Source organism: Corvus cornix, chromosome 1A, assembly GCF_000738735.6.
Source record: "Corvus cornix cornix isolate S_Up_H32 chromosome 1A, ASM73873v5, whole genome shotgun sequence".
NCBI classification, from domain to species: domain Eukaryota; kingdom Metazoa; phylum Chordata; class Aves; order Passeriformes; family Corvidae; genus Corvus; species Corvus cornix.
In genome coordinates, this window is record NC_047057.1 from 61,332,427 (window position 1) to 61,358,302 (window position 25,876).

Below are 25,876 nucleotides of genomic sequence, written 5' to 3' on the forward strand. Positions count from 1 at the left end.
CTTTGTATAGGAGAGGTAGGTAAGAAAGGGACATACGAACCCCCAACACAATTTGGTAAATTATAGTTTTAATGTTGACACAAGGAACTTGTGCAATGTTTCCCAGCAAGCAAGCAATCAATCAATCAGGCTACCTGAAAAACAAGTCCTACTTGGAGGTCTCCAATATTCAATAAACAAGATACTTTGTCAACACACACCATGATTTACAGAAAGAACAAAGCAAGACAAGGACAATGCAGACAAAGGGATTATCAATACAGTATATGGTATATGGTATATGCATATTCTTCTGATACAATTTTTTCCCCCTGGTGATCAGTATAGGAAAACAGTTGCATCAGCAGCTCATAGAACTGAAATTTAAATCCTGCTGTTAAGCATATCTGAGAAGGAAATTGATAGAGTCATGTCTCCAGTGGTTAGACAATGCGTGTCACATGGCAGTTGTCTGTTTCATCCAGAAATAGGGTGCTGAAGACGTCATTGAAAAAGGTGGGGTGGTATTGGCAGGCTCTGTCGCAGTCAGGATTAAAGTTCACCTCCAAGATCTGAGGCTGCATAATTCTTCTTCCTGTCAAGGCAAACACAAACATTGCTGCTTAATACAAGCTCTACAGAGACCCCAAATCACTACTTGTCTTTAATCCAGAATTTATAGAAAATGATTGGGAAAAGCACAGAGCACACAGCTCACAATGCTTGAAAAACAATAGGAATTAAAAGAGAAAGAATAAATTTCTGAAAAGGTCCACAAACATAAACAATTCAACATTCAAATAAAGGAGCTTCTCACCATCTCCGCTGGTGTCCCACTTAAGCATCAAGTCAATGGCATATATTGCTCTTGATGATGGATAATCGCAGATGCCGAGAGGGGCAGGTTTAGACGAAGCAACTTGGAACAATTCAGCAAATGCCTTAAAAATACTTGCCTAATAACAGGAAAAAGGTCTCTGAATGAGAAGTGAGGTTCCATTAAAGCAACAAACACATTTCTAATCACTTCAATCATACAGTGTTTTAAAGGGGTTTGTATCAATTGCACTACACAACAGATGAAAATCTGCACAGTATTGGCTTCCAAATGTGCATTTAAACCTAATGCCAACACAGAGAAAGGACTCAGCACCTGGCAATATCCATGGGCTTTCCTGGGGAGCCAATCAATATTATGGAAATCCTGAAAATAGTGCATTTAACATTTGAATTAACCCCCTTCTCAGGCATTATGCAAAATACTCCACTCGTGTAGAGGAGGGGAAAAAGAAAACCCAGGAGAGTTCTGTGAAGACAAGCAGTACAACTGTGAAGTTCTGGCGCTTTTTTCCTGCCTATTCAGTTGTATTTTAGCTTTGTTTAGTTCTGTAATGAAAAATCTTCTACCCATTTATAGCCCTAAGAAAGGTGGGGGAGACATGGAGATTTTAAGAATGTACTATATAGGTATTTTGAAAAACAGACAGATATCCAACCTGAAAGTGAAATAAACCAGGAAGAACACACAGGTGTAAATTTTAGCAAGGAGTTTATACTGCAGTGAACCATTTCCTCTGCAAATGAAAAGATGGTGTAAAACTTTCTATTTTCTGAACACACAAAGTACTACTTTGGGTAACCTTCAGGATGTATTTTGACATCTCTCTTTTCAGCCCTTGTAGTCTCTTCCAGACTATTTTAAACCCTGTCATATTCTGAGTATCATTAATTGGATACAAGGCTCTAGTTAAAACCAATGTGAATTAATTCAAGGAAATCAAGTCATAGTTGGATAATTATGCACTTTTGAATAAATATGCACATATAAAGGCTCAACTATCATTCACTCTGTTTCTTCCAGCTCCTAATTAATATGAAAGAATGAAAGAATTCAGTTTTGTGCATGTTTCTGAACCAGCTCTTCACATTCAGCTTTTTCTTTCAAGCACGAATCACAGGGGAAAAATTAACATCAATGAGAAGGCTCTCATCTGCCTTCCTGCATGTTTTATGAAGCTGTAGTATTTGTAGCTTCCTTTTTACAGACAAAAGATGCCCTGGTATCAGAAAATTATCTGTGTGCTTGTGAAAAGTCCCTGTGCAAGGCGCAGGGACAGGCCTCTGGCAAGGCTGCTAACACAGAGAAGCTGGGGCAGCAACAGGAAACTCTGCACTTGAGAGTGGTCAGGACCAGCTGTATTGCTAAGTCCAACATAGAGAATTATCATAGAGTAATCATGAAATAAAATTCTCAAATTATAAAATACAGTTCTCTCACAACCAAGTATTTGAGGGCAAATTACACAAAGTTCTGAAGTAAAGGTTAACATATGATCTCCTTTGTGAAACTGATACACATGAAATAAGTCTTCTGAGAAAAAAAATCCTAACAACACAACACTTTTGGAAAAGCTGGGTAAAAAAAACCCAAACAGATCAGGAACATTTACATGACAAAGATAAATTGCTGACTTACTTGTACCGTTGTCCAAGGATATTCAGGATATTGTTTTTCAAACAGAGGAATAAAGTCTTCACAGTGCACCTAAAACAGTTTAGTAACATCAAAGGCTGTCTTGGTTGGGAATGACAAGAGAATGGGACATCAAATGTATTTGCCATTCATACAAATACAAGTAAAGAACGAGGGAATTAAGAGCTCCTGAATACCTTCCTTGTTCCAGGATTTCTTGTTATAAAGGATCACCCTAAGGCTTTGACAATGACAAGCTGCCGTTGTTTGTAATTCTTTTATTGTCTCTATCAATGTGGGTCCTATTCAGAATGTAGGTTTGTATTACCTTAGATAATCACAGATGACTGGGGGAAGGAGTCTAGAAAAATATTTGCTTAGGACTTCAGGTACTTTGAACACCCTGTTTAAGTGGATGTGAAATAGGTTATTTGCTAATAGCTACCAGAAGATTTTCTACCAACACAAAGGCTAGGGAATGTTTTGGGCTGTTTGCCTACCTGTTTTAGTGTCACACCAGGAGCATAATTCATGACAGTGAAATGCTTCTCGTAGTCATCCAAGTCATCGAGTGAAAACGCCCTAAGGAACAGAGCAGCTCCTCAGTTTCCAAGGTATCCCACTGTACCCCGTGCCCGCGGAGGAGGGAGGGAGCGACCTTGTCTGGAGGAATGCGCAGCCAGAAGACGTCGTAAAGTTGGTGAAGCTGCAGGGGCACATGGCGCGGCGCAGCAGCACCACGTAGCGCACGTCGAACTTCACCAGCCCCACGTCCTCGCGCTCAAACAGCACCGGCTCCTCGATGTATTTGCACACCACCTGCAGCAGAGCACAGGAAACACAGGAAACACAGCCCATGTGAAATGCAAGTGTCACTGCACCTCGAGGACTTCGGGGACCCCTGCCTGCACTTCAGCTTTTCCTCACAAACGTGCACAAATACACCATGTGACTTCCTGTCGCACTCTCACAACAGGGTGTGGAATCAAGGAGGTCAGCATGTTCTCATTTGCAAAAATCACAGATTTCTAACTCTGGTGACCTTGTTGTTTTGCAACAATTGTGAAGCAATTCTCTGTGCATTTCTGCACCCCAGAAAACACCTGCAGTCCACACACCACCCACAAATGGTGCTGAAGCGAGCTCCAGTGCTCACACACTGTGAGGTGCAGGTAGATGTTGCAGGCTCTCTGTAAAAAGCTCCTGATTCATCTCTTCTTGGCAAAGGTGGTACTTTGTGCTACTGAGCAGAGCAAAAACAATCAATCAGGGCACAAAAGCAGTAATGTTCCCAAATTGATGACCAATGCTAACTATAGCCAATGTGTTTGTCTGCCAGCCTGGGGATTGGCTTTACAGCAGCACCAAGCTGGAGTATCCCTTATTGTCAGAGCAAGTTTTATTTTTTAAATAAGACAACATCACGCTGACTTCACTGCAACAACTGGAGTTGACCAATTTGAAACTGAATCTATTCTGAACTGTATGCTTATGGACAATGTGTGAATTTTGAAGAAAATGAATTTCCTTTGTATTTTCAGACCTCCTTCCATGAAGCAGTTTTTTCAGCTCTGCCCTTTAAATCCTGTTCAAAGCCATCCTCTCTCACCTTTGGGCTGCTTTCCCTGTGCCTGATGATACTGTTCAGGTTGTTGGTGATGTGGGTATCCAGGCTTCTGGCCAGGTTCCATGGTTTGCAGATCCAGTGATTGTCTTCTCCTCTGGGAGAGAGAGAGAGAGAGAGAGCAACACCTATAAGTATCCACCTCGTTCATCTGGCTGAAGATCCACTTGACTGGATTCATGTCTTCTCCTGAAAAAATACTTTATAAAGCTGTGGGCTACACTGCAAGAATTAAGACTTTTGCTGACACCTGGGAGCATAAGTCTTAGGCATAAGGCAGAGAAAAGGCAATGATACCTTTCACAGATTTTTTTTTTTTTTAGGGCCTAGCATGATCTCACTGTTTATCTCCTTCTGCATCTCACACCACCAAAAGGGGAAAACAACCCATCAACAGGACAGCATCACCACGAACATGCACAGGTCACGGTGTGGAATCCTTCTGCCAGGAGCCTGAGAACATTCCGGCAGGGCATTGTGCAACTTTTCAAGTCGGTTCCCTACTGACACCTCCAAATCATTCACATTAAATGACACCACAACTCATCTCTTTGGGAAGAAACCACACAGTGTCTCAACAGCTCACATTACAGGAAAATGAAAGCACACCACCATTGTCTTGCTTTCTAGCACTCAGACACCTCCAGGGGCAAAATTCTTTGAGATATCCTTGAGAAAAACCAGCAATATGCCGGTCTTTCCATCTGTCTTTCCAAGTCAGGACAGGATAATGCTTGATGTTTGATGTCCTTTCCTCAACCTATTAAAGCATCATAAAGTGAGCTGAAGATAGCAGTTAACGTCTGTTTAGTTAGTTTGAAAATTCCTATCTCCTCCTTCCCCCATTCCCTACACAGACACTGCATTCACTGTCAAACCTAGATATTCAAAAGGAATTAAGCCACCCCACACTAGGGATACACGGCAGGTGTGCTCTCTCCTGGTCAATGCCAGTCCGTAACAGATTATGTACAGCAAATAATGACCAATGAAACCCTGGGCAGGTATCACCATAATAAGCAAGTGTCACCAAAGCAGCAACCTTTCAACCAGAATACTCCATGCCAGACAGAAGAGGTTATTCAGCAGTAGCTAATGCTCTCTTTCTCCCTTACAAAAACAAAAATCATACTTTCCATCCACTTCAAGGGAGCTGCAGCAGCAGAAAGTGTGGATTTAAAACCCTAAAGCTCCTTGACTGCTTCAGTCTAACACTAAAACTAAATCTTACTTTTGTAACCTTACAGAACCCAAGTACTTTAAACATTTTCCACTCTGGCTTAAGTGCAAGAACAACAGCTACTGTGCCCTGGAAAAAAAAAATCCCACACTTGTTGCAAACACATTTTGAGGCTTTGTATATTCATTAAACACAAGAGGAAAGATCCTGACTAGGCAACGAGCAAAGGACTTCAACTCTGTATTCAAATCACAGCAAAGTTTCTGGGTTTCAAACTGCATTGCTTAAATAGTCTTACCTAAAAAAAATACCTAAAAAGCTCCCACTTTTCAGGTAAAATTCACTTGAATATAAATGCAGCAAGAGCTAACTCATGGTGGTACAACAGCTGCCAAGACCAAAATGTGGGCTCCTGGTCTTGGAGGAAAGTGGGATCAAGACAGGACAACACCTAAGGAAGAGGAAACACAAGTCACCTTCTGTCACGTTGCTGGAAGTAGCTGATGAACTGAGGCAATTCTGTCTGGAGGTTAAAAGTCCGAGGCAACCATCTGGGCCCATCTGGTCCTCCAGCTCGTCTAGCAATGGATGCCAGGCAGTCTTTGACAGTCAGGAGGTTCTCACATGGGAACTGATTCACCATTACCTCAGGCCTCTCCTCACTCAGCTTCCTACAAAGCAAACAAGTGCTTGGTGAAGGGGGAAGGTTGTGGAGACCTTTGGGAACACAGTTTTTATAGCAAAAAAATGTTAAAAAAGTATTATTAGGGGAACAATGAATCCTATAATTAATTAACCTATAATCTTTGAAGTGTGAGAAGTTGTAGAGGATGTCTGCTTCTCCCTCGTTGTCTGTGAATACAAAACGGGGATGTGTCAGGTTGTTGAGGACTTGCTGAATGTCTGTGAAAACCCTAGAAGAAAGAAGCACATTAAGAGAACTGTCAATTTAGTTTCTGAAACTGATCAACTCATGCTTGAATAGAAAAAAAAGTTTTAAGTTTGACTTTCTACAAGAATTATGCTTTTCCTATATACACACTTTGTGACAATCTCTTCTTGATACACAGAAACAACTTCAATTGAAGAGGGATAGATTAAAAAATTGTATTTTGAGACAGAAATCTTACAGGTAGTTTAGCTTCACAAATATAACAGTTCATGATGACTAAATCCCTGACACAGAAGCACTAACATGAATCCACTGAATAGTCCAGAAATGAGAGCGAACTTGTGAATACCTTCACTCCTGAAAGAGCTCTAAAAATCAACCTGCTGTCACCCACGTGAAAGAAAGTCATAGGAAATCTTGTCAGTTTCATTCACTAGCTTCAGAAGATTATTTTTGTTTGTTCAGAACGTCAAACAACCCAAACATATAAAGTAGCTATATTACGTATATGCTGGAAATACACATGGCTTTGATGTTTGATACAAATTCCCTCTCACTCCCATTTAAAATCACACAAAACCCCAACCCAAACCTGACAGACATTTCAGAATGTAACCAAGAATAAAGCAAGTTGTTGCATATCTTAAGAAATTTCCCTCTCAAATAAAACCAGTAACTTGGATGCTAAAATAAGCAGATATAAATAATGGTTATTTTGATGACTTTACAGCTTAAAGGGAGGCCACTTAATTCAGAATTCAGCATGTTGATTCAAAAAGTGAGACTGTTTTTTATATCAGTCTCATGGTAAGGGAACATTTAAACAGAATAAGCAACCACTAATTTTTTCCATGAGAAACTACTGTATTCTTCCTCCTCTCCAGATCTATTCTTATCAGGTGTGGAACTTTCCTCTCCTCCTCCACTATTAACCAACTGGAAGATATATACTCCCCTGAGAGACACTTATCTAAAAAGATGAGCTGCAGAAATAGCCCAGTCACAGGGGGAAATAAATTCTTTAAAAAGCAAAGTATGTAAGGTGCTTTGCATAGCTCCATGTGTGAGATATTACAATAGTTATACTATTTATGCTGAAGCCTGTAACTGAGAGAGAGGACTTCACTGTGGATGAAGGGAATTAGCCTGCTGAAAGAAGCCACCAATCCTTCCTCATTGTTGCAACAGAACAAAGTTAGTATTTCCACAGAGTCCCACTAGCATTTCTTCCTGCAATTTGTGGCTTCTTGACTTGTCCTTGTAAGTCTGCACACTAGGAGAAAGTGTAATACCAAATCTGATGTACTGGATCTGTTGCAGGTTCTGCCAAACCCACAAGCTCCCCTAATATACACTAGTTTGGAGCAACTGTCTGTCCTTGCTGAAGCAAAAGGAAATCAAAGGGGTGACCTGAAGATAAAAGGCCAATTATATAATGCTGTAATGAAGTCCTGAAGCATCCAAAATCTCCACACAAATACGCACGGAAGAACACATGCAGCACAAGAACTACTAAAATTTAAGATGCTCAGAAAACCTCTAACTGGTTCCTTACAAAAACACCCTACAAGTCACCATTCCACAAAGACCCAGTGCCAGAGCACTCAGGATTATGTATTTGAAGACTTGTTCAAAGTGCAGCACAAAAGAAATAGGGGAGCTCAATCTATCTTTGTTAAGTGCAGGAACATCACTGTAATAAGATGAGGGAGGTTAAGATTAGAAGGAAAATAAGTCCATTTCATTTGTTCTAAAGTTTTAAGTTTCTCCACCCATTCTGTACACTATTCTCTTACCATAAAGTCTTGGGACAGTCAAAAGCGCTGGAAAGCAGATTATTTCAGTTTGAGAATGCAAATCTCCTAGAAACACTATGCAAAATTAATGTATTTCACTGCCAACATCTATCACTGAGTTTAGTGGTCAGAGTCCCTCAGGTTCTTCAGCCTATCCAGAATTAAGGCACACATTTGAAACAATCAGGTCTCTGCACTGAAGAACACAGACTAAAAGGGCAGGCACCTGACAGCCACTGAGGAATTCCTTTGCTGCTATCTAAGGAGCACATAGGATCTTCTATGGCATTTTCCTTGGGTTTAGTTAAATATGTTGGTACACATTTCTGTGTCTACTCTGGTAACACACACAAAAAGATACAGACAGGTAAGAAATGCACCAAGTCCTATTCTGGCTTTGGCAGATGGCAGAGCACCTACACTGCAATCCTGTAGTACCAGCCAAGCCATTTTGGACCTTTCATTCAGTATCAGGGACACACTGAACTAATGAAGCCAGCTAACCATACTTCCCAAATGATGGGGTTTTTCCCCTTGTCTCACAGAAGTCCTGGTAGGGATGCTATAAAGTCTGGGATTAAAGATGATATTTGGTAAAATTATGCAAGTAAGGTAAATATGTTTAGATGTTACTTCATTTGCTCAAAGTATTTAAAGCTAAGAAGCCGTTATGAGAATCAACTCCCACAGCACAGAGCTGACAAGACCAACCAAAACAAAGAGTTGTCTCCTAACAACAGCTCTTTGGACATTTAAAAAAAATAACTGATGTAGCTGAAGAGAAACATGAAAGAGAAGATCAAAAGAAACAGAGATGATCAAGCCCAACACAAACTGGAAAGACTTTGCCTAATAAATCTGTCTTTGAAGCATTTAGTTCTTTGATTCACCTTTTTTTCCATTCAGCAATCAGCACAGCTGGATAGAACAATCTCCCTGGGGCAGCAGTTACTATGCTACAAGACCTAATTGAACCTATAATTTTGCAGTATCAAACTACTTGTACTCAGTCCCCTGCTTTTCAGAATTCAGGTTAAACATTTATTTCATCTTCCATTCTCAGTCTTAGCTCTGCTTTGATACAAGCTGACTAAGAATTTGTTCCAGGTTCTAAACTTTGCAACCTCATGCCTTGAATTTCTTCTGAATCCCCTAAAACAGCAGCAATTCACAAAGCAGAGCACACACATTATTAACAGGCTTCACACATCTACTCAGCTCCATATGTTCCCATCTGTCTGCCCATGGTGACAGCCCTGAAACCTTCAAAGCTTTAAAAGAGGCCAAGAGCACTGGAAGGCTGCAGCTCCCAGTCAGTCATCTGGACTCTGAGATGCTGTTCTACTCATGGAGGAACTTTAGTAGACAAAACTCAGAGCATGAGAAGGATCCTACAGCCTTCTGCCCAGATATGAAAAGGATAACGGAAAAGAGAGGAAAACCCTTAGGAGTACATCGATTGGGCATGGATTAAATTCCTTAGAAGAAGAGCAGGAAGAATTTGATGTGTTTCCCCCTCCCTCCTTCCTTGCCTAATGTGAATGCCATTCACTTGAAATACAAGATACAAAATAAAGAGGTAAGCAGTGAAAAATGTATCAACATTTCCCAACATCCTCAATATTTCTTTCTGCCTCTCTCAGAATGCATCTGCCTTTGACTCCTGTATCTGAGTACACCAGATGAAAAAAAGCAGTTTTTGCTTTTCCTCACAGTCATGTAACCAGAGATTTCAGCTACAAAAGGAATCTTGACTATCACTGGGCAAGTTAACAAACGCCTCTACACAAAAATGACTTTGATTTCCAGTAGTCCTTCTCACGTAAAGTTGATCTAGGGAATAACAAATCAACACAAGAAGCTGGTGTGTGAGTACATCTACCAAATATGTTTTAGTGCAACTTTACCCCTTAAGCAAAATGTTTCAGGCAAGAACTGTGATCCCAGTGTCAAACACCCCGGAGTGCAACTCACAGCACATGCTAAGCGATGGTTTGTTTTTCTGGAATAAAACCAGTAACAAGGCAGCCTGGCCATGCAGCACTACTGCTTTTGCTCACAAAAATCCCTTATCTTTGCAATGTTCTTCCAGCTTTCTTCTGAAATGGTTTCACAGCATACGGTCCGCTTTTGTAGCAAACACATATCCAATTTAAAACATCCCAGGTTTTTATAAGATTCCTGTTTGGTAATGCCATCTGAAGAAGGGGAATAGTCTGTTATATTCACACAGCACTGAGCAGCACAGGTACCCCTGTGGACATACATGCTATAATGCAAAAGACAAGTCTTTAGTCTATCTTATAAACCTTAGCAATACTTAGTGAAAACAACACTGTGTAACTTAGCATTAAAATATTACGCAACTTTTCTTTCACCCAGAAGGTGCCACTTATTTAAAAAAAAACCCAATAAACCAAACTAAATTTATTCTTTAGAAATTCTGTAAGTGACAATTCATTCACTCTGAAGAATAAATCCAACAGGAGCAACTAGTAAGTCAGAATCTTAGGCAAGTGGCTTCATATAACCACACCTTCACCTTCCCTCTGTTGTTCAAAGCTGGAAAAGGCTGTTCAGCCTGACCACACTGCAATACTGCACATAATCCTGGTAAGAAAACATTTGGTTTGTCAATACGTACTTGAAAACTTTGTCTTTGGCATAAACTGGAGGATTTATGACTAGAGGAAGTTTTTCCTTGTTTTCAGCTAAAATTGCCTGGAAAACAGAAAACCACAAGAAGTTAATTCTAGGCAGAATGAAAGAATCCATTGCATGTCTTATTGGCCTGTTCTCTTTGGTACAAGTGAATTTCAGTGAGGACATTTTGACAATTCTATTATGTTGTGTGATATGCTGTTCAGAAAAAAAAATATCAGTACAAGAGCAGAGGCTGAAGGAAATCCTATCAGTAAAAAGGAACGAGAAATAAGGCTTCAAGACCGGGGCACATCAACACTGTTGAAAGACCCTGAGAAATTCTTGTCTCCTAAACATTAAAAAAAAATCTCAAATCACAGCCAGCCATATACAATAGAAGACAAAGTTGCTGTATTTCCAACAAAATGGAAGACCGACCATTTAGTTATGATGCTTTGTTACAGATGACTAAAAAAATTATAGGAGGTTGGAAGCCAGTTCTGCTCCTGTGAAAACGGGCAAAATGTTTTTTGCAGTCTTCAGCAGTAACCATGACTGCAAAGTCTCTCTCCATCCTGTACAGCCCCCCTGTGACTGGTAGAAGGAAATACACTTTTGGATCATTGCTGATGCCCTGCCGAAGGAAGCAGCTCACAGATATTCTGGGATAGAAGAAGTACATCTTGAGAAACAAAAGCAGCTGCTGCTGTGCAACAGCTCTTTGAATTCCAGCTGCTCCAGACTGCCATAAGTTGCAGTGGTGAAGTGTCTGTCCAGTCACAGAGGCACCTCTTTAAGGCTGGTAGAGGTAATAAAATCCTACATAAGTGGAAAGAGAAGCAAAACCACAATGGTAATCGAAGATCTTAGACATCACCTTCTGTCATAGGTTAGCAAGCACAGTCCTGGAAGGGACGTCCTTGCTAAGGGGTGCTTACAGTTTCCTCTGGGAACTGATAGAACCTATCAGCTGGCCAGTTTGAATATGGACAATTCTCTAAGCCACTTAAAGTTGTGATCACCTCTGTGATCCACATTTAAGAATAGACAAACTCCCCCTCCAAGCTCTCTCTCGTTTCTGGCGCTGGGACAGGTGGCTGCGGGGCCCGAGCAGGGCCCAGTGGGCCCGGCCAGGCCCTGCTTGGGCCAGGCTGGGCCGGGCCACGGCCATCCTGAAGCCATGGACCTGTTCCAGCTGTGGAACCCCCCCACTGCCTTGCCGTGGGCAGCCGGAGCGGCTCGGCTCTCCCCCCTCTCCACTGCGATAAGAAAAATTCAACATTCCAGCTGCAAAGCTGCAAGGCCGAGGTGAGATTAACCCTTTTTATTGCTGTGAAGAGCTGAAAACCTGAGGGAAGAGAGAGAGGAGATGCTTAAAGCTGAAATTCTGTTGTGAAGCTATGATATATCAGAGTATCCTGTTGTAATTCCATGAAGATATGGGGGGTGGAGTGTTCAACTCGTGAGCAAAAGCACCTGCACTGAGATAGGCAGATGCTGACGCAGCTGTAATTTCGTGAGAAGTTTGGACAGGGAGAGATGAACCAGATGAGGACTTTGGCTCCAAACGGGAAAGGAGAAAACCTCAGTTCCTAGAGATGCTCCCAGAGATAGTCCTAAAGATGAAGATGATGAAGACCCTTTGCTCCCAGGGAAGGAGAAGGGCCTCTGTTTTTGTTTCTGAACGGCTCAACCTTAAAATTGTACCCCAAAAAACTTCAAGACTGGACCCTCGAAAGCAGTTGTGGGAAAAGCTGCAAGTCGGGGGAAAGGACTCACACGCAGGCAGAGAGACTCCTCTTCCTAAATGGACTGAACAATATTTGGAAGTGGGCGGCTGTCTCGTTGTGATAATGTTTTCATAGCACGAGCAAGAAGAGACTTCTCTTTCTAAATGGACTGAACAAGGTTATTATGGAAGTGGTAAACAGACTGAACATCTTAAGGGTTGTCTTTTTACATTGTCAGTGGGAGAAGGGAGGAAGGTGGGGGGGAGGAGGAGAGTTCTGAAGGTGTTATAATTTTTTTTCTTCTTCTTTTAGGTCTGTTAATAAACTTCTTTATATTCTTTCCAGTTTGGTGCCTGCTTTGCATTTCTCCTAATTCTTATCTCACAGCAGATAAACAGTAATGAGTATTTTGGACCAAACCACTACACTAAATTGGTGTTTTTGCCTGGTTACAAACCGAACCCGCGACACCTTCTAAAACAGATTGGGCAGGACAAATACAAAATAATTCCTGTAGTCACCTAAGAATAGGAGAGCCTGTACTTTTAAGGTGAGAAGATTACAATTCTCAGAACAGTATCAAAGGATGCATTATTGTTTTTTGCAGATCAAACCCAGGGAGCTGTTGACATCTCCCTAGTCCCAGAGATACTCCCTCCATCCCAGACATTTCATCAGAAGCTGCTTCCCCTGACACTTGTTTCTGCAATCATTGCCCCATCATCAGCTACAGTATCATTTAAGTTACAGCCTTTGTGGTCTGTGTTGGAAACCAGAATTAGGTAAAAGAACAAAAAACAGGTATCAGAAAGTTAAGCCACCATGTTGCTGTAACAACTCTCTTGTTATTTTACATATAATGAGAACTGTCAGCAACACGGTATCTCTTTCTAGCTGTGTCACCTGTGGTGTTTAGGGATGTGCCATGCCCTGAGCTATTCTTCACTGGTCTGTCACCAGTTGAGACTTTCATCTACTGCTAGATATTCTAGAGTAAAAGAAAGTTCTGTTGGTTGGTTCTAGCATCAGTAGGGCTCTCATCTCTTCTCAACAGCTCAGCGGCAGAGACAGTTAAAAAAAAGGTTACTTTGAAAAGATGTTTTAAGGTAGAGTGGTAAAGGAGGATACTGGACCCATTTGCCACACACAGTTCATTAACTTGACCTGATAGTACCAAAACAGAGTTAAAACATGGGCAAAAAAGTTGCCTTATCTGAGACCAAGGCACTTTTGCCAAGAGAACACATGTAAGAGAAACTGTGGGTGCATAGCTGTTCCTCATTTGTTAATGCAAAGTACAGCTCTTCCAAAAATGCAAAATCCCAACCAAGCAATCTGACTTAGGTTACAGGACAGCCTAGCTATTATGAGTGTATACCTTTATTTAGCAGAAGCAGGTTAACTTCATTTCTGACTAAATATTGTTAATAACAAGCTGGATAGAGCATTTTCTGCCTCTCATCCATCATAAAGAAACAGACTGGGATACAGATTCATCTTTACAAGCTGTACTGTGAATACTATTAGTAGCCAGTACATCTTCCTCATAGGTATCAGTTTCCTCATTCTTCTAAGAAGTGAATCTTGTGCAGACATTGTTCATGAAAAGGAGATTCCAAATATTAATTTCACATCCTTAAAATATCCCAAACCTTTATTAGAAAAGAAACAAACTGAACGAGTACTTTGTAAGTGCCATCAAATTAAAAATGTCTCTGCTCCAATATTTAAAGGTTCTAAACCACAACACAGCCTAGTATCCAGTCTGAAAAATGTAACTTTTCCTAAAATAGTAAACCAAATCTTTCTGTAACTCAAGACTGAACAGCAATGCTACAATAACAAATCCAATCAATAAGCCTATTAGACCATGTATCAAGTATCCAACTGGATGATGGATGCCTCATATGAAGTACCTTGTAGTGTGCTTATAAAAAATGCTGTGCAATACAGCAATAAAATATTAGAACTCATTTATGTTGCTCCAGTATTTAAACACTTAGATATTACATATACGTGTAGCACATTTCTTGTCTCACTGTGCTTTGATTTGTTTTTTTTAATTTAATGGCTGTCCTCTGAATCAATCTTTAAGTTTAAAAAGAGGCAAAATCAGAATTCTTGCAATGCTTTTTTAGACATGGAGCCCCTCCTTTAACTAAAAACCCAAACTATGCTAAACCATGACATGTCTCTTCTTAATGGAGATAAGATATGGAATTAACTTGTTAAAATCATACCTGGTAATGCTCATCTGGTGGCTCTGGAGTAAAACAGCTGACATCCACCACTTCAGTAGGCACCCATGGTAACAAAACACACTTCCTGATCAGGCGATCCGTTTCCCCGTGAGCATAATCACGAGTGACTTCATCTGCAGCAAAACCAGGAGAACCTTTAGGAACTGCCTTTCATCTCCCACTGCAAATCTTCAAATGACAGCTGTACAGTCAATACCAGCACAACTTTTGTTCTTTAAATGAAAAACTAAGAGATAATTAAAGAACTGTGATAAAAAGAGTATTATTTAGGATGCTTATCTTCTCCACATGACAGAGGCATAGGGTGGCCCCTGATTAAGATTACAGGAATAAATCATTGGCCTGGTGTTCCCCAACTTTCAGAGCCTGATGATTTGACTCAAAGCTATAAACACTGACTTTAAGGGATTTTTTTAAAAATCCTCAGATGACTGAACTGGCAGTTTCACTAAGGCAGTGATGCAAGATTTAGGTTCTCTATCAATAAAACAACAGCAACATTTTTGGACTGATAAAAGGTCTCTATGTCAAAATATGGAAACACCAAACAGACAGAACATTATATTTGACAGTGTTACAAGAACACAGCCATTTGGTCTTGAAACATTTGTTCTACTGTGAAATGGTCAGTGATTTCTAAGAATTGGCCTGTTTTCTATTGCAAGCATTTAAGAAAACCCCAGCTCCTCAGACACACACACTTACCACCAGTTTCAAGGTCTCTCAAAGGCCAGAGAACCGTGTAAGCAATTTGTTGAGGCATATAAAACAGAGGTGCTGTTGCAAAACTCGGCTGGTCTGAATGCTGAATGCGTGATCCAAATTCGTCCATGATGTACCAGACAGGAACCTTTTCCTCTGCAGTCTGCAGGATTAAACAGAGGGAGACATCTCGCACACGCTGACTGCAGGAAAAGCTCCGTGAGACAGAGGCAGTGGCAGCGCCCCTACCCCACTTCTCAGATTCCTGCTCTAGCCAGGACTGTGGGCAGGTGCTCCACACAGAGTAATAGTCTCAGCCCTGCAGCCCTGAGGCTAAGCCAGCACTCAGGCACTGCTGGGAAGGAATACCTGCTCCCACCTTGACTGCACGCTCCCATCCTCTTTCTCGTGCTACTGCTGTTGCCACCAGACCCACTTTCCCTGAACCAAAGTAGCCACTTAAGAGAGCTAAACCAGCAGAAGGCTGCTTGGTAGGATTAGTTTTCCTTCAGTTTTTATCAGAATCAATTAGCTAAAAAGTGTTTGAAGTTTAAGAGTGAAGGAGAGCAAAACTGCTGCCTGCAGCTGGCTGCAAGTGCTGAGGCTGCATTATCAAAGTGCCCCTTCCTGCAACACTTGCCATGAAGAAGTCCTGAATGAGATAATAAACTTTGAATTGCTTGGTAGCACTACTGTGGTCTTTTCACAGAGGCAGAAATAGAGCAGAGAGACTAGACTTAAGATATTCAAGCAGCACAATCCCAGAAAAGGGAACAGAAGACAAGTTTAACTACAGCTTGAATTAACTGTCTTCTGGAAAATCACACTTCAAGTGGTACCACAGATAATTCCATTTGACTCACAAGCTATTCATGACAAATTGAGAAACAAAGAGATAGGATAGAAAATACTCAGAGATACTGTTCAGATCTCCCTTTTATTTAAGGAAAAAGTATGAACCTGCTTCTCAGGGATTTTTCTGACCTGATTCTACTGTGAGTTAAGTCTGAGCTTAATTGATAAAGATGACCAGTCCAGAGAACAACCTCAAGATCCTGAGCTAATAGGTGCAATCTGATCATGCTCTCACTGCTCAGGGTTAGCCCTCCCCATTCTGCATAGGGCTGAGGCCAAAGAATTCACCTTTCTCCTCTTTAATTCAAAAACCTCAAAAAAGCATTGGAGCTCCACTGCAAACCCTACAATAGGATTTTCAGCTGAACCCTGAGGGTTGTATTCTCTCAGAAATGTCCTGTGCGCACTTGAAGGTGTTTGAAGGCTCAAGACACACTGGTACAGTGCTGAAGGACTACAGAGGGCAGGGTGACCAAACCTGGTGTGCTCTTACCCACACACCCATAAAGTAGCAGCCCTTGCAGTAAGTTATGCCTAGGAACACTCAGGCTCCATCCTGAAGCCAGCTGGTTCTCACCTGAGGGTAAGAGAACATTTACACAGTCCAAAGTAATTAGTACAGGGAATTACTTGGCAGTGTAGATACACCCCTGGTCTGTAAAGCACTCTGCACATGTGAGGAAAACTGCAAGCACTGCTGAAACACTTTCATGCAAAACATCTGATTCTATGAAAGGTTCTTTCCTTCACTATGAAAAAATTTGAGTAGGAAAAAACCCAACATAACATACAAACAGACCTCCCACTTATAGCCCCTTTCTTTTGCAGCAGACTCTTCTCTCTCTAAAAAATAACCTCTAAAATTTCTCATCAGAAAGCTGGTAGCAAGCTGCTGTGTGTTTTATCTCTACACTGCATTTGCTCTCCTTCCCAAATAGGAGTTTACTCTGAAATGCCTGTAAGGATCTTTGTTAAGATCCATGTCCTGGAACGTCTTCACCCCAAAATTTCTAGCATCCTGTAGAGACTTACCCCTTGAGAGAGCTGGTAGGTCTGGTTGTATTTCCACATTTCCTGCAGCACCTGCTCGATGCTGCCCTCGTCTGGGACCTCTCCGTGGAAGGCGATGCCCATGAGGTTGGCCATCCTGTGCAGCAGGCCGGGCACACGGCGCAGCTGCTGCCGGGCGTGCTCCACGCGGTACGTCCAGGCGTGGTCGATGAGGAACACGCTGCAGGAGAGTTTGGGTGCTGTTACACCCCGGCATTCTCACGCACACGCAGCCACATGCTCTGAATAAAGGCTGCATTTCCCTGTAGATGGTGCGATAGCTAATCTGCTCTTAGTCACAAAGTCACTCCCAGAGCACACACCGTGGCATTGCAGGGTAGGAGCAACTTTCCAGCAGCAATTTACACTCTGGTTTTGTTCTAGAAAGCTTATGGTGCATTAGTGAGCATTTCCATGGAAATGAGGAGCAAATGAAGAACACTCAGTTCGTGAGCTTATTCCCTTTAAAAGCCACAAACACAAATGTCTTCCCTTTTAATCACTATTAACTCTAGGCATCAACCTGGTATTTTCACTGAAGCAGGGAAACAACACATTATTTTGAAAAATTACTTGAAGACCTTGTTAGCCACGAGGTCTGTCACATCTACTGTCATCTGTAAAGCCAGGTGGACAAGTCAGATCATCAGAAGCCTGTATATGCTATTAAAAGAAAATGAGCAAAAACTTTTGATTGTTTCAATTTGGTTTGGGGTTTTTTTTTTTGGTGGGGTGGGGTGTGTCACCAAGTTATTTTTAGAAAAAAATGCACTGTTTAAAAAAATTACAATCTAACCCAAAATAAAACTATACATATGTGGCACCGCTTCCCTTGACAAGTTTAACGCTTGTTTAGGCTGCATGACTTTTAGAAAAACCCACAGTTTTTCAAACAGAAGGGTTCTCCATATTTTGGTTATATCATCTGACTGAACCAATACAGAGAAAAATCTGAATTCTACTTGCTAGCAAAAACCCCAAACCACACAAAAACCCCTCCACAACACCCATATTTCAGAAAGCTAAAAACATGTCAGCTGTCACGTAGGGCAAGTATGGCTGAACAATTATTGTATCCCAGATTCCACACACACATGAAACCTCATTTAGTTTTAAAATTAAAGGCTCCAGAGAATGGTAAGGTCAAGCTCTTTGAAAACGTCAGCAAACAGGTGCGTTGGTGTTCTGCTCCTACATTCACACACCTAAACGCTGCAAGGAAGCCCAGGATTATCACAGGAGCTGGTTTTGAATTTAAGTCCTCACATTTAGAAAGGTGATGACTTAGGGTAAAGCAGGGATGTAAAGGCAGATACTTGTGACTCTTTGCTGGTTTTACACACCGAGCCTGGTTTAAATTTTTAGATTTTGCATGTTTACCTAAGATCTAGAAAGTACGAAAGGTCTCACAGAAGTTTTATAGAACTGAGCAGAACTGCATTTAGATCTCCAGCAGAGATGACTTCATCTCAATGCTTTTTATTAAATACTCTGTTCTATGTTTGAAACCAGTAAGAATACAAAAAGCACTGCTATAATATAAAGTTGTTTCTTACACAACTTTATTCTAGTTTTATAGATGCATCTTAGCCTTATATTAATGACAGATAACCTGATTTGAAGCAACAGAACAGTAATTTGATACATTCAATTATACATGCAGGCACATGACCACCCTCTTGAATTACACTTTAGCCGACTGAAGGGAATGTACTAGCCCACAGAATATTACTGTGAGTACCTTCTTGGCATGAGATTTGTGGATATCACAAGTATTCCTTCAGTGTTTTTTTCCACAGGCACAGAGTCTTGCCGATACAAAGGTTTGTTTTATTTCTGCAGAAATCATTTCAAGGTTGCCTTTTCCCTATTTTCTCCCTGAGTTTACTAAAAGCAATTTCTAAGTATCTTCCAGCACGATTTAAAAAGGAACGACATTAAGATAATTGCTCTTCCAGCACCCTCTGCAAGGTGTGCTTCACAGCACACATCTCTCCTCAAACATGCAGCTATGTCTTAGAGTTGGAAAAGAGGATTTCTGAATAGGATCAAACAAGTCTCAAAGCAAACTGTCACTATCATTTTAGGGTTTCACACTACTCAAAGACTGAACACTGTTTTCAAAATCACAACTCACCTATCGGGATTAGAAGCTTGAAGCCCATTCTCATTTGTTACAATAACTTTGAAACAAGGTCCATTTCCAGGATTTGGTTTCTTTTTAAATTGTTCTTCCATTTCTTCATCAACTTCTTCCTCCTCATCCACCTCTTCTACTTGCATTATTCCAAAGTAGTCACCAGCATCAAATACCTGAGATGGAAAATGCACCAAATATCATGCAATTGGTTAAGACAGAGCCCTGATATGCACGATGCAACACCTGTAGATATTTTTTCCCCTGCAATCTGATAAAAATTGGCATTTTTAACTTAAGAGATGAATGAACAACACTGTTTATTCTTTCACATTTTAACAGAGCTGTTTGTTTGGGAAATTTCTTTAGTTAATATTGGCAGGAAGCTTTGTTGGTTTCTCTGGCACCAACAGGTCTACTAATGATTGTTTATTAGTTTAATGCCTCATTAAGAATTTTAGAGGGTGAAAACAGAATACCTTTGCTCAATCTTTGCTAAAATCAGTAATTTAAGACCTGCAAAACCAGGTGTTACCCAGGCTCCAGAACCAACTAAAGTACATTAAGGTCCCTGAAGAAAAAGAGCTTTTCCCAGTTGAGTTCTGAACCAGTTAAGAAATCTCAGCCTGTTTCCCTCTCTCTTCTTTCCCTATAAAAGAAACCATCAGTGCTCACTCACTTCCAGATAAATTGGGAGATTCCTTATAGAGTTACATATAAAGTTAAGTTTTATACACTTATCTCTACTAAGGTGCTGAAAGGGGTTTGTTTACATTCTTGCCTACTCTGGATGCAACAACTTCATCTAGAACATACAGAAATTAGGGCAGGCACCACACAAGACTCCCTTGCTAAACAGTGGGCTTGCATATCTTGCAGAACCAAGACCCTGCTGACAACTTTCATCACTCCAAAATGAACATATGCTTTTGGGAAGACAAAAATATGTAAAGCCTCAAAAGACTGTTGAAATTCTTTCAGAGAGAATTATTTTTTTGCTAGAGTCACTTACACACCACCTAACAAACCAGGCATGGGCCGACAAATCCTTTGCTTCAATCTAATATGACTAAAAAGTAGCAGGGAAGGGAGAAAGGTCTAAAGTGTGAGCTCTGGAGTTACTGGTTCAACACTCCAAACCCAGTCACACACAGCCTGCAACGCCAGATTACTAAAAATCATTACTTCTATATATTGACAACTTATTAGTCGTAAAATCCCAGCAGCAGCAACAAGCTTTTATTCGTTCAGGTGAGTGTTTCTTCAGGACAACTATTTTTGCTAAGCCTCAACAGGAGGGTAAGGAAATCAACTCCACATTTGCGAAGAAAGGTCACCTAGAAAAAGCAGACAACTGCTCAAAGAGGGAAGAAGTCAGCAGGGAAACAACCGCTACTTCTCATCTTAAACCACAGTTCACAGAGCAGATCCGAGTGGAGAAGTAAGTATCTGAAATTCCCTTCTGAGGAACAGGGGATGGTATTTTCCTCTGGGATGGTGAAAGGCAAGGTGAGATGAAAAAAAAGCCATAGAATGTCTTGGGTTAGAAGGGACCTTAAAAGATCATCCTGGTTCCATCCCTGCCATGGGCAGGGATGCCTTCCAGATGCTAACAATAGCTAACAGCTATTAGCTGTTAGTAGCAAATAGCTTCTTAGCTAACAGCTTCTTAGCTAAATGCTAAGAAGATGCTAACAGTATGTTGGCTAATACACACATAAGCATTTTTTTAGGGTAAAGAAAATTACTTTGCAAACAAACTGACCAGAGATTAAAAAAACCACCCAGAAACTTAGTTTTTTTCACTTCAGCAGGTATCAAAATAGCAGTTCGAATTTATTTCTAGTTTTACAGTTGCTAGTAAGCAGCATCACAGCCTCTTGCTGTTCTAATAGTAGCCTCCAATGCTTCTTTAAGTTTCTGCACAGTTGCCTTGAAAATTTGTAGTCACTGAAATTCATGTAGCTGCAGGCAGGTTCCAGCAAAAGGAAGAGCTCTTCCCTGTGCTCACCATTAATTTTTGTCAGGTTGGCTCCCAGCTGGGTGAGCTCCCTGGTCTGGTTCAGGGCACAAGTGCTAATCCCAGCCCACGGCAGCCAGCAAAAGCAGCGTGCCAGGAAACACGTTCCACTCTTCCCTGAAGAGACACTTCACTGCTCCTGCTGCTGGATCAAGGGCCATCCTCAACAACCTCATTAGCCAGCAGAAGAAACGGCAGCCAAGTGACTGGCAGTCATTAGAAAATGAAAAGTGTAACTGTGACTCAGGGGAGCCACTTGACATGTGCTGCAGCGTGGCACTGCGTGTGTTTTCCTACACTATCTTTTGTCTTAAGGAGTTTGTCAGAGAGGGATACGAGGTGAGCCAGCGGCTGACTCAGATTCAGCCTTCGCTCACGACAGGCTCCACCCATTTACCAAACACCCACAATGAATATCAAGTTCTTCCACAACAGTAAGGGGAAGCTGCTGGGTTTATATTTTATTAAACATCATCCCAAGACTTCAAAAAATGAAGGGATTCCAAATGCCCTAAGCCAAAGTTTTGATCTCTCCCTCCAACAAATCATCAGATGCATGAGACTGTAGCAGCTGCATTTAGCAAAACAACTCTACTTTTAATACCTTTACAGAATTATGCTTAATGAAAAATTTCTCCTAGAGAAATTTATAACCTTGTAAAAGTGAATTATATGCATCCCTCACCCAAAGCAAATCACACTTCTCACACAGCAGCTCAAGACCGCCTTAATCGGTGGCTTTTTGTGAGCAGTTCAGTAGTGCACTGATGGGTTTGGCTGAAGCACCTCGTTGTCAGTGTGGATACACAGACAGTTCTGTGTCTCCTCTCTTCCTCCCTCCCTTTGAGCCAGGCTGTCACACTGAACCTATTAACACAGAAACTCCATTAAGGGAATCTTAAGTAAGCTCCTTAAGCAAAAACCAGCTGGATAAGATCACACACCAATTTGAAACGTAATCTTTGGCTTGAAGCAGAACAGGGAGACCTCACATTAAGTATTCCACCAGGGCAGCTAATAACCTCTAGAAGATAACAAAATACCAACACATTCCAGTGGCACAACTGCTTGCAAGTAAAACATGTTTGGACAAAATCCCTCCCTCTTCATGTTCAGTGCAGTTCCAACCTAACCAACCCCAAGGAGAACTTGATACCAAAGCAGGCACATGTCATGACAATTACCACACAGGCATCTCCAGCAAATTCTTTCAAGGCACACTGCAAACTGCCCTGAAGGCCACAGGTAACCTCTGAGCAACAGGCTGCCCTCCACTGCTCTGGAAAATAAAAGTCTAGGAATATTTTCATGCTGCATTCCTTCTAGTAATTAATTGTCTCCATTTCTAACTGGGATGAAACTCTAAGCAGTCTTTTGCAGCAACATCTCAGGGCTACAGAAATCTTCCTGCAATACAGAGAAGCCTGCAAAATAACTTAATGTATGGCTGGAATAGAAGAAAAAATACTATTAATAAAATTAGATACAGGCACTGTATTTTCCAGGCTCATAAACATACTATACATAGTTTAGCCAACAGCATAATAAACGACCACTACACTAGAAACAGAATTTTAGCACTTGTAGTGAATGATTACACATGCATGTATTTTATTTTTCAAGTTTCTGCCAGAAACACAAAAAAAAAATTCCTCCCAACAGATGCTGAATGCTAAATGCAAAATGAATAAATAAAGGCAGGTTTACCAGTCTAGCAGTTATAGCATGTTTTGAATGAGCAATCCAATTACATAATGCTCTCAGAAGGAAACCTGCTCCAGCAGAACCCAAGGTAAATAAAAAACAAAAACCCAAACCCTCCACTTCTCACAGGCTTTATTGTACTCAGTGGAGGGAGGGTGCATTCACTCTGTGTGTTGAAACACGTGTGAGAGTGTTGGAAAACAGCTGCTCGGGCTGGGTTCTAGAGGTATTGATGCAAGAGATATTTTTATCTGTACTATGGATGCAAATTTTTCAAGTTCTATGCTATAAAGTTTTAATCTTTGCAGCAGGTTAGGACAAATGAAAAATTCCTTCCATGTCACTCATGAAACAAGGAAACTCATCCTATGCTCCATGTTGCACTGGTTTTTTGCCCCCTCAGTTATTCTTTATTATGTAGATTCCCAAAACGTTTTCAGCCCTTCCCCTCGCCTCCTTTTCTTTCTTTACTGCTGCTCCTCCAGCCATTCTGCATGGTCCAGTTCTAAGTACTAAGCCTGTAGCTCTGTCTCTACCTCCTCAGGAGGTCATCCCAGTCCACAGCACTCCTCACAGTAGTGAGATATCCTTCTCCTAGATATCCCAATCGTCTCAATATCCTTTTGCCCTCCTTCTCGACAAAACCCAGAAGCTGCAGCAATAGACACAAGCACTCTCAGCAGCTTACTTTATCTTCCAAAGCTCACTGAAATAATTAAGTCTGTTTTTCCACACACACTGGAACACTTAGTACAGAAGAGCCTGCTCAGCAACCACTGCAAGTAAAATGAAGCAGCAGGAGCAGCCTGCTGCCTTAGGGAACGTGCTTTCTTCCTTCTGCCTTTCGTCATCCCAGCCTCTGCAAAAACATCAGCACCACGGGTCTCTTCTCACTCTATTGTTTTACCTTCTAAATGTTACACCCTCCCAGCAAAGCTGGTAACAAGCAAGGATTTCAGCCACAGGTCACAAATCTCAAGCCTGCAATAGGTCACAGCACAGATTCAGTTTGCTACCTCCAGCTTCATACTGGCACGTGGAAACACACACCTCTCAACTTTGCGTTTCCTTAGCAGTTTTATACAGCCTTCTGTTCCGTCCTCTTCCAGGACCTAAGCAGAGCGTCCTCTTCTCCTACCTAAGCAGAGCAGCAGGTCACTTGCATGAATACTTACTGAGGGGAGTGTAATTCCACATGAAGTTTGTGACTGGGCATATGCTGGAGATAATGTAGATTTATCTTCTCTGTAATAAACATGTATTCCTGCTATTAACAGTACCAGACAACAGATTGAAAGCAGCAGGAACACATGCAGACCCTTCCTGACTATAAACACTCACATCATGACTTGCAATGCTTTTCTCCTGTCCTTACTTTGAAGCTGAGATGGGGAAAAGAAGCATTCAGGTAATTAGAAATTACTTGACCTGTACATGGGCGTAGAACTGCAGCCCCCCTCTCCTTCCCTACCATCCTATACTACCTGTTCAAACTTCTCATCCCATCTCACCCATTTCTTCACTGCTTATCTTGCCCTCCAGCAAACCACCACTAACTAGTTGCCTTCTCCCCCTATCAGATCTCTTTCTCTCCCTAGGACTAGAAGTTCACCTCATTCATATTTTCTTCTCCAGGCCGACTCCTCCAGACTCCCTCAAGCACTCTCAACTCTCCAGACAAATGGTTTCGGGTTGCGTCTCTTTCCTGCCTCAGTTCCTTGTTCCTTTACTCCCACAAATCAAAGACAGCTTTCCTCATCACTAAGGCTGGGCTGCAGATGGGCAAACTGAAAAGAAAATTTTTAAATACAACCCGTGTCTTTACAATCTGTTTAAAATCACTCCTTTTCTTGACTTTGTTTCTCTTCCCTTTCTCATCACAAAGCTCCAGGAAGCAACGGTTGCTACACAGGTGAAAAGGGATACTCCATCCTGGAGTGTGCCTGTGCCTCCACTCTCCCTTTAGTTCAGGGCCAGGGGCCAGCTTCACCTGAAAAAAACTGCCCAAGCCAGGTAACTCATGAACACATGAGATGAGCTGACTGAGCTAGGCACAGTTAAAAATGACAGATCTGTGTGGAAGTGAACTGGGAAAAAAACCCTAAAAATCAGGTAAAAGCCAACACAAACCATAATGGAACATATGGCAACATCCCAAGTCTAATACTACTACTGTTGCTGGTTTTTCTTAATTCTCTTTCGCATAAAAAGCAAAGGGTTGAGGACATTGTCCTGCATTTGGCTGGGACATAGTTAATTTTTTTCTCAGTAGCTGGTAGAGTGCTGTGGTTTTTTAGGTTCATCACGTCTCTCCAGTACTGCATCTCTCGTTACCGGCATCTCCAAACGCTTTCAAACTTTACGCCGACAACAATAAGACGAAATCAGATATGCACAATACACCTGACGCCTTTTACAGCCCCGAGCTGCAGTTTCGGTAACACAACCCACACCGTGCCTTTCCCACTGTTCCCTGCTAGGCAACAGACTCTCTTCTTCACCCAGGCGTGGAGGGGCTGCCCTCAGCACCACTCTCCACGACCACGTCCCACGGCCTCCGCTCGCCGCCGGCTCGGGGCTGCTCCCTCAGCGCCGCTCTCCCCCGGCTCGGGGCTGCCCTCCGGGGCTGCTCCCTCAGCGCCGCTCTCCCCGTTCCGGGGCCGCCCCCAGCGCCGCTCACCCACCTCTCCGCGCAGTTTGCGGCTCAGGCTTTCCCAGTAGCGCGACGGGACCCGCGATGCGCGGAGCGCGGCCCCGTGCAGGGCCACGAAGGCCGCCAGAGCCTCCTCACCCTCTCCCGCCATGGCCGGGCCGGAACGCGCCGGGCGGG

At 41.9% G+C, this 25,876-nt stretch overlaps 1 protein-coding gene across 1 annotated transcript; it reads right to left on the reverse strand.

Moving 5' to 3' along the window:
* Window positions 1–51: 51 nt before the first annotated feature.
* On the reverse strand, window positions 52–25,876 carry TTLL12 (tubulin tyrosine ligase like 12). Its single transcript, XM_039571448.1, is given in 15 exon segments — window positions 52–574; window positions 797–935; window positions 2,456–2,524; window positions 2,953–3,066; window positions 3,126–3,167; window positions 3,170–3,271; window positions 4,062–4,173; window positions 5,733–5,927; window positions 6,054–6,170; window positions 10,589–10,665; window positions 14,558–14,691; window positions 15,284–15,443; window positions 17,168–17,366; window positions 19,323–19,498; window positions 25,731–25,876. Coding segments are annotated over 15 exon segments (1,908 nt in total). The 5' UTR covers window positions 25,851–25,876; the 3' UTR covers window positions 52–422.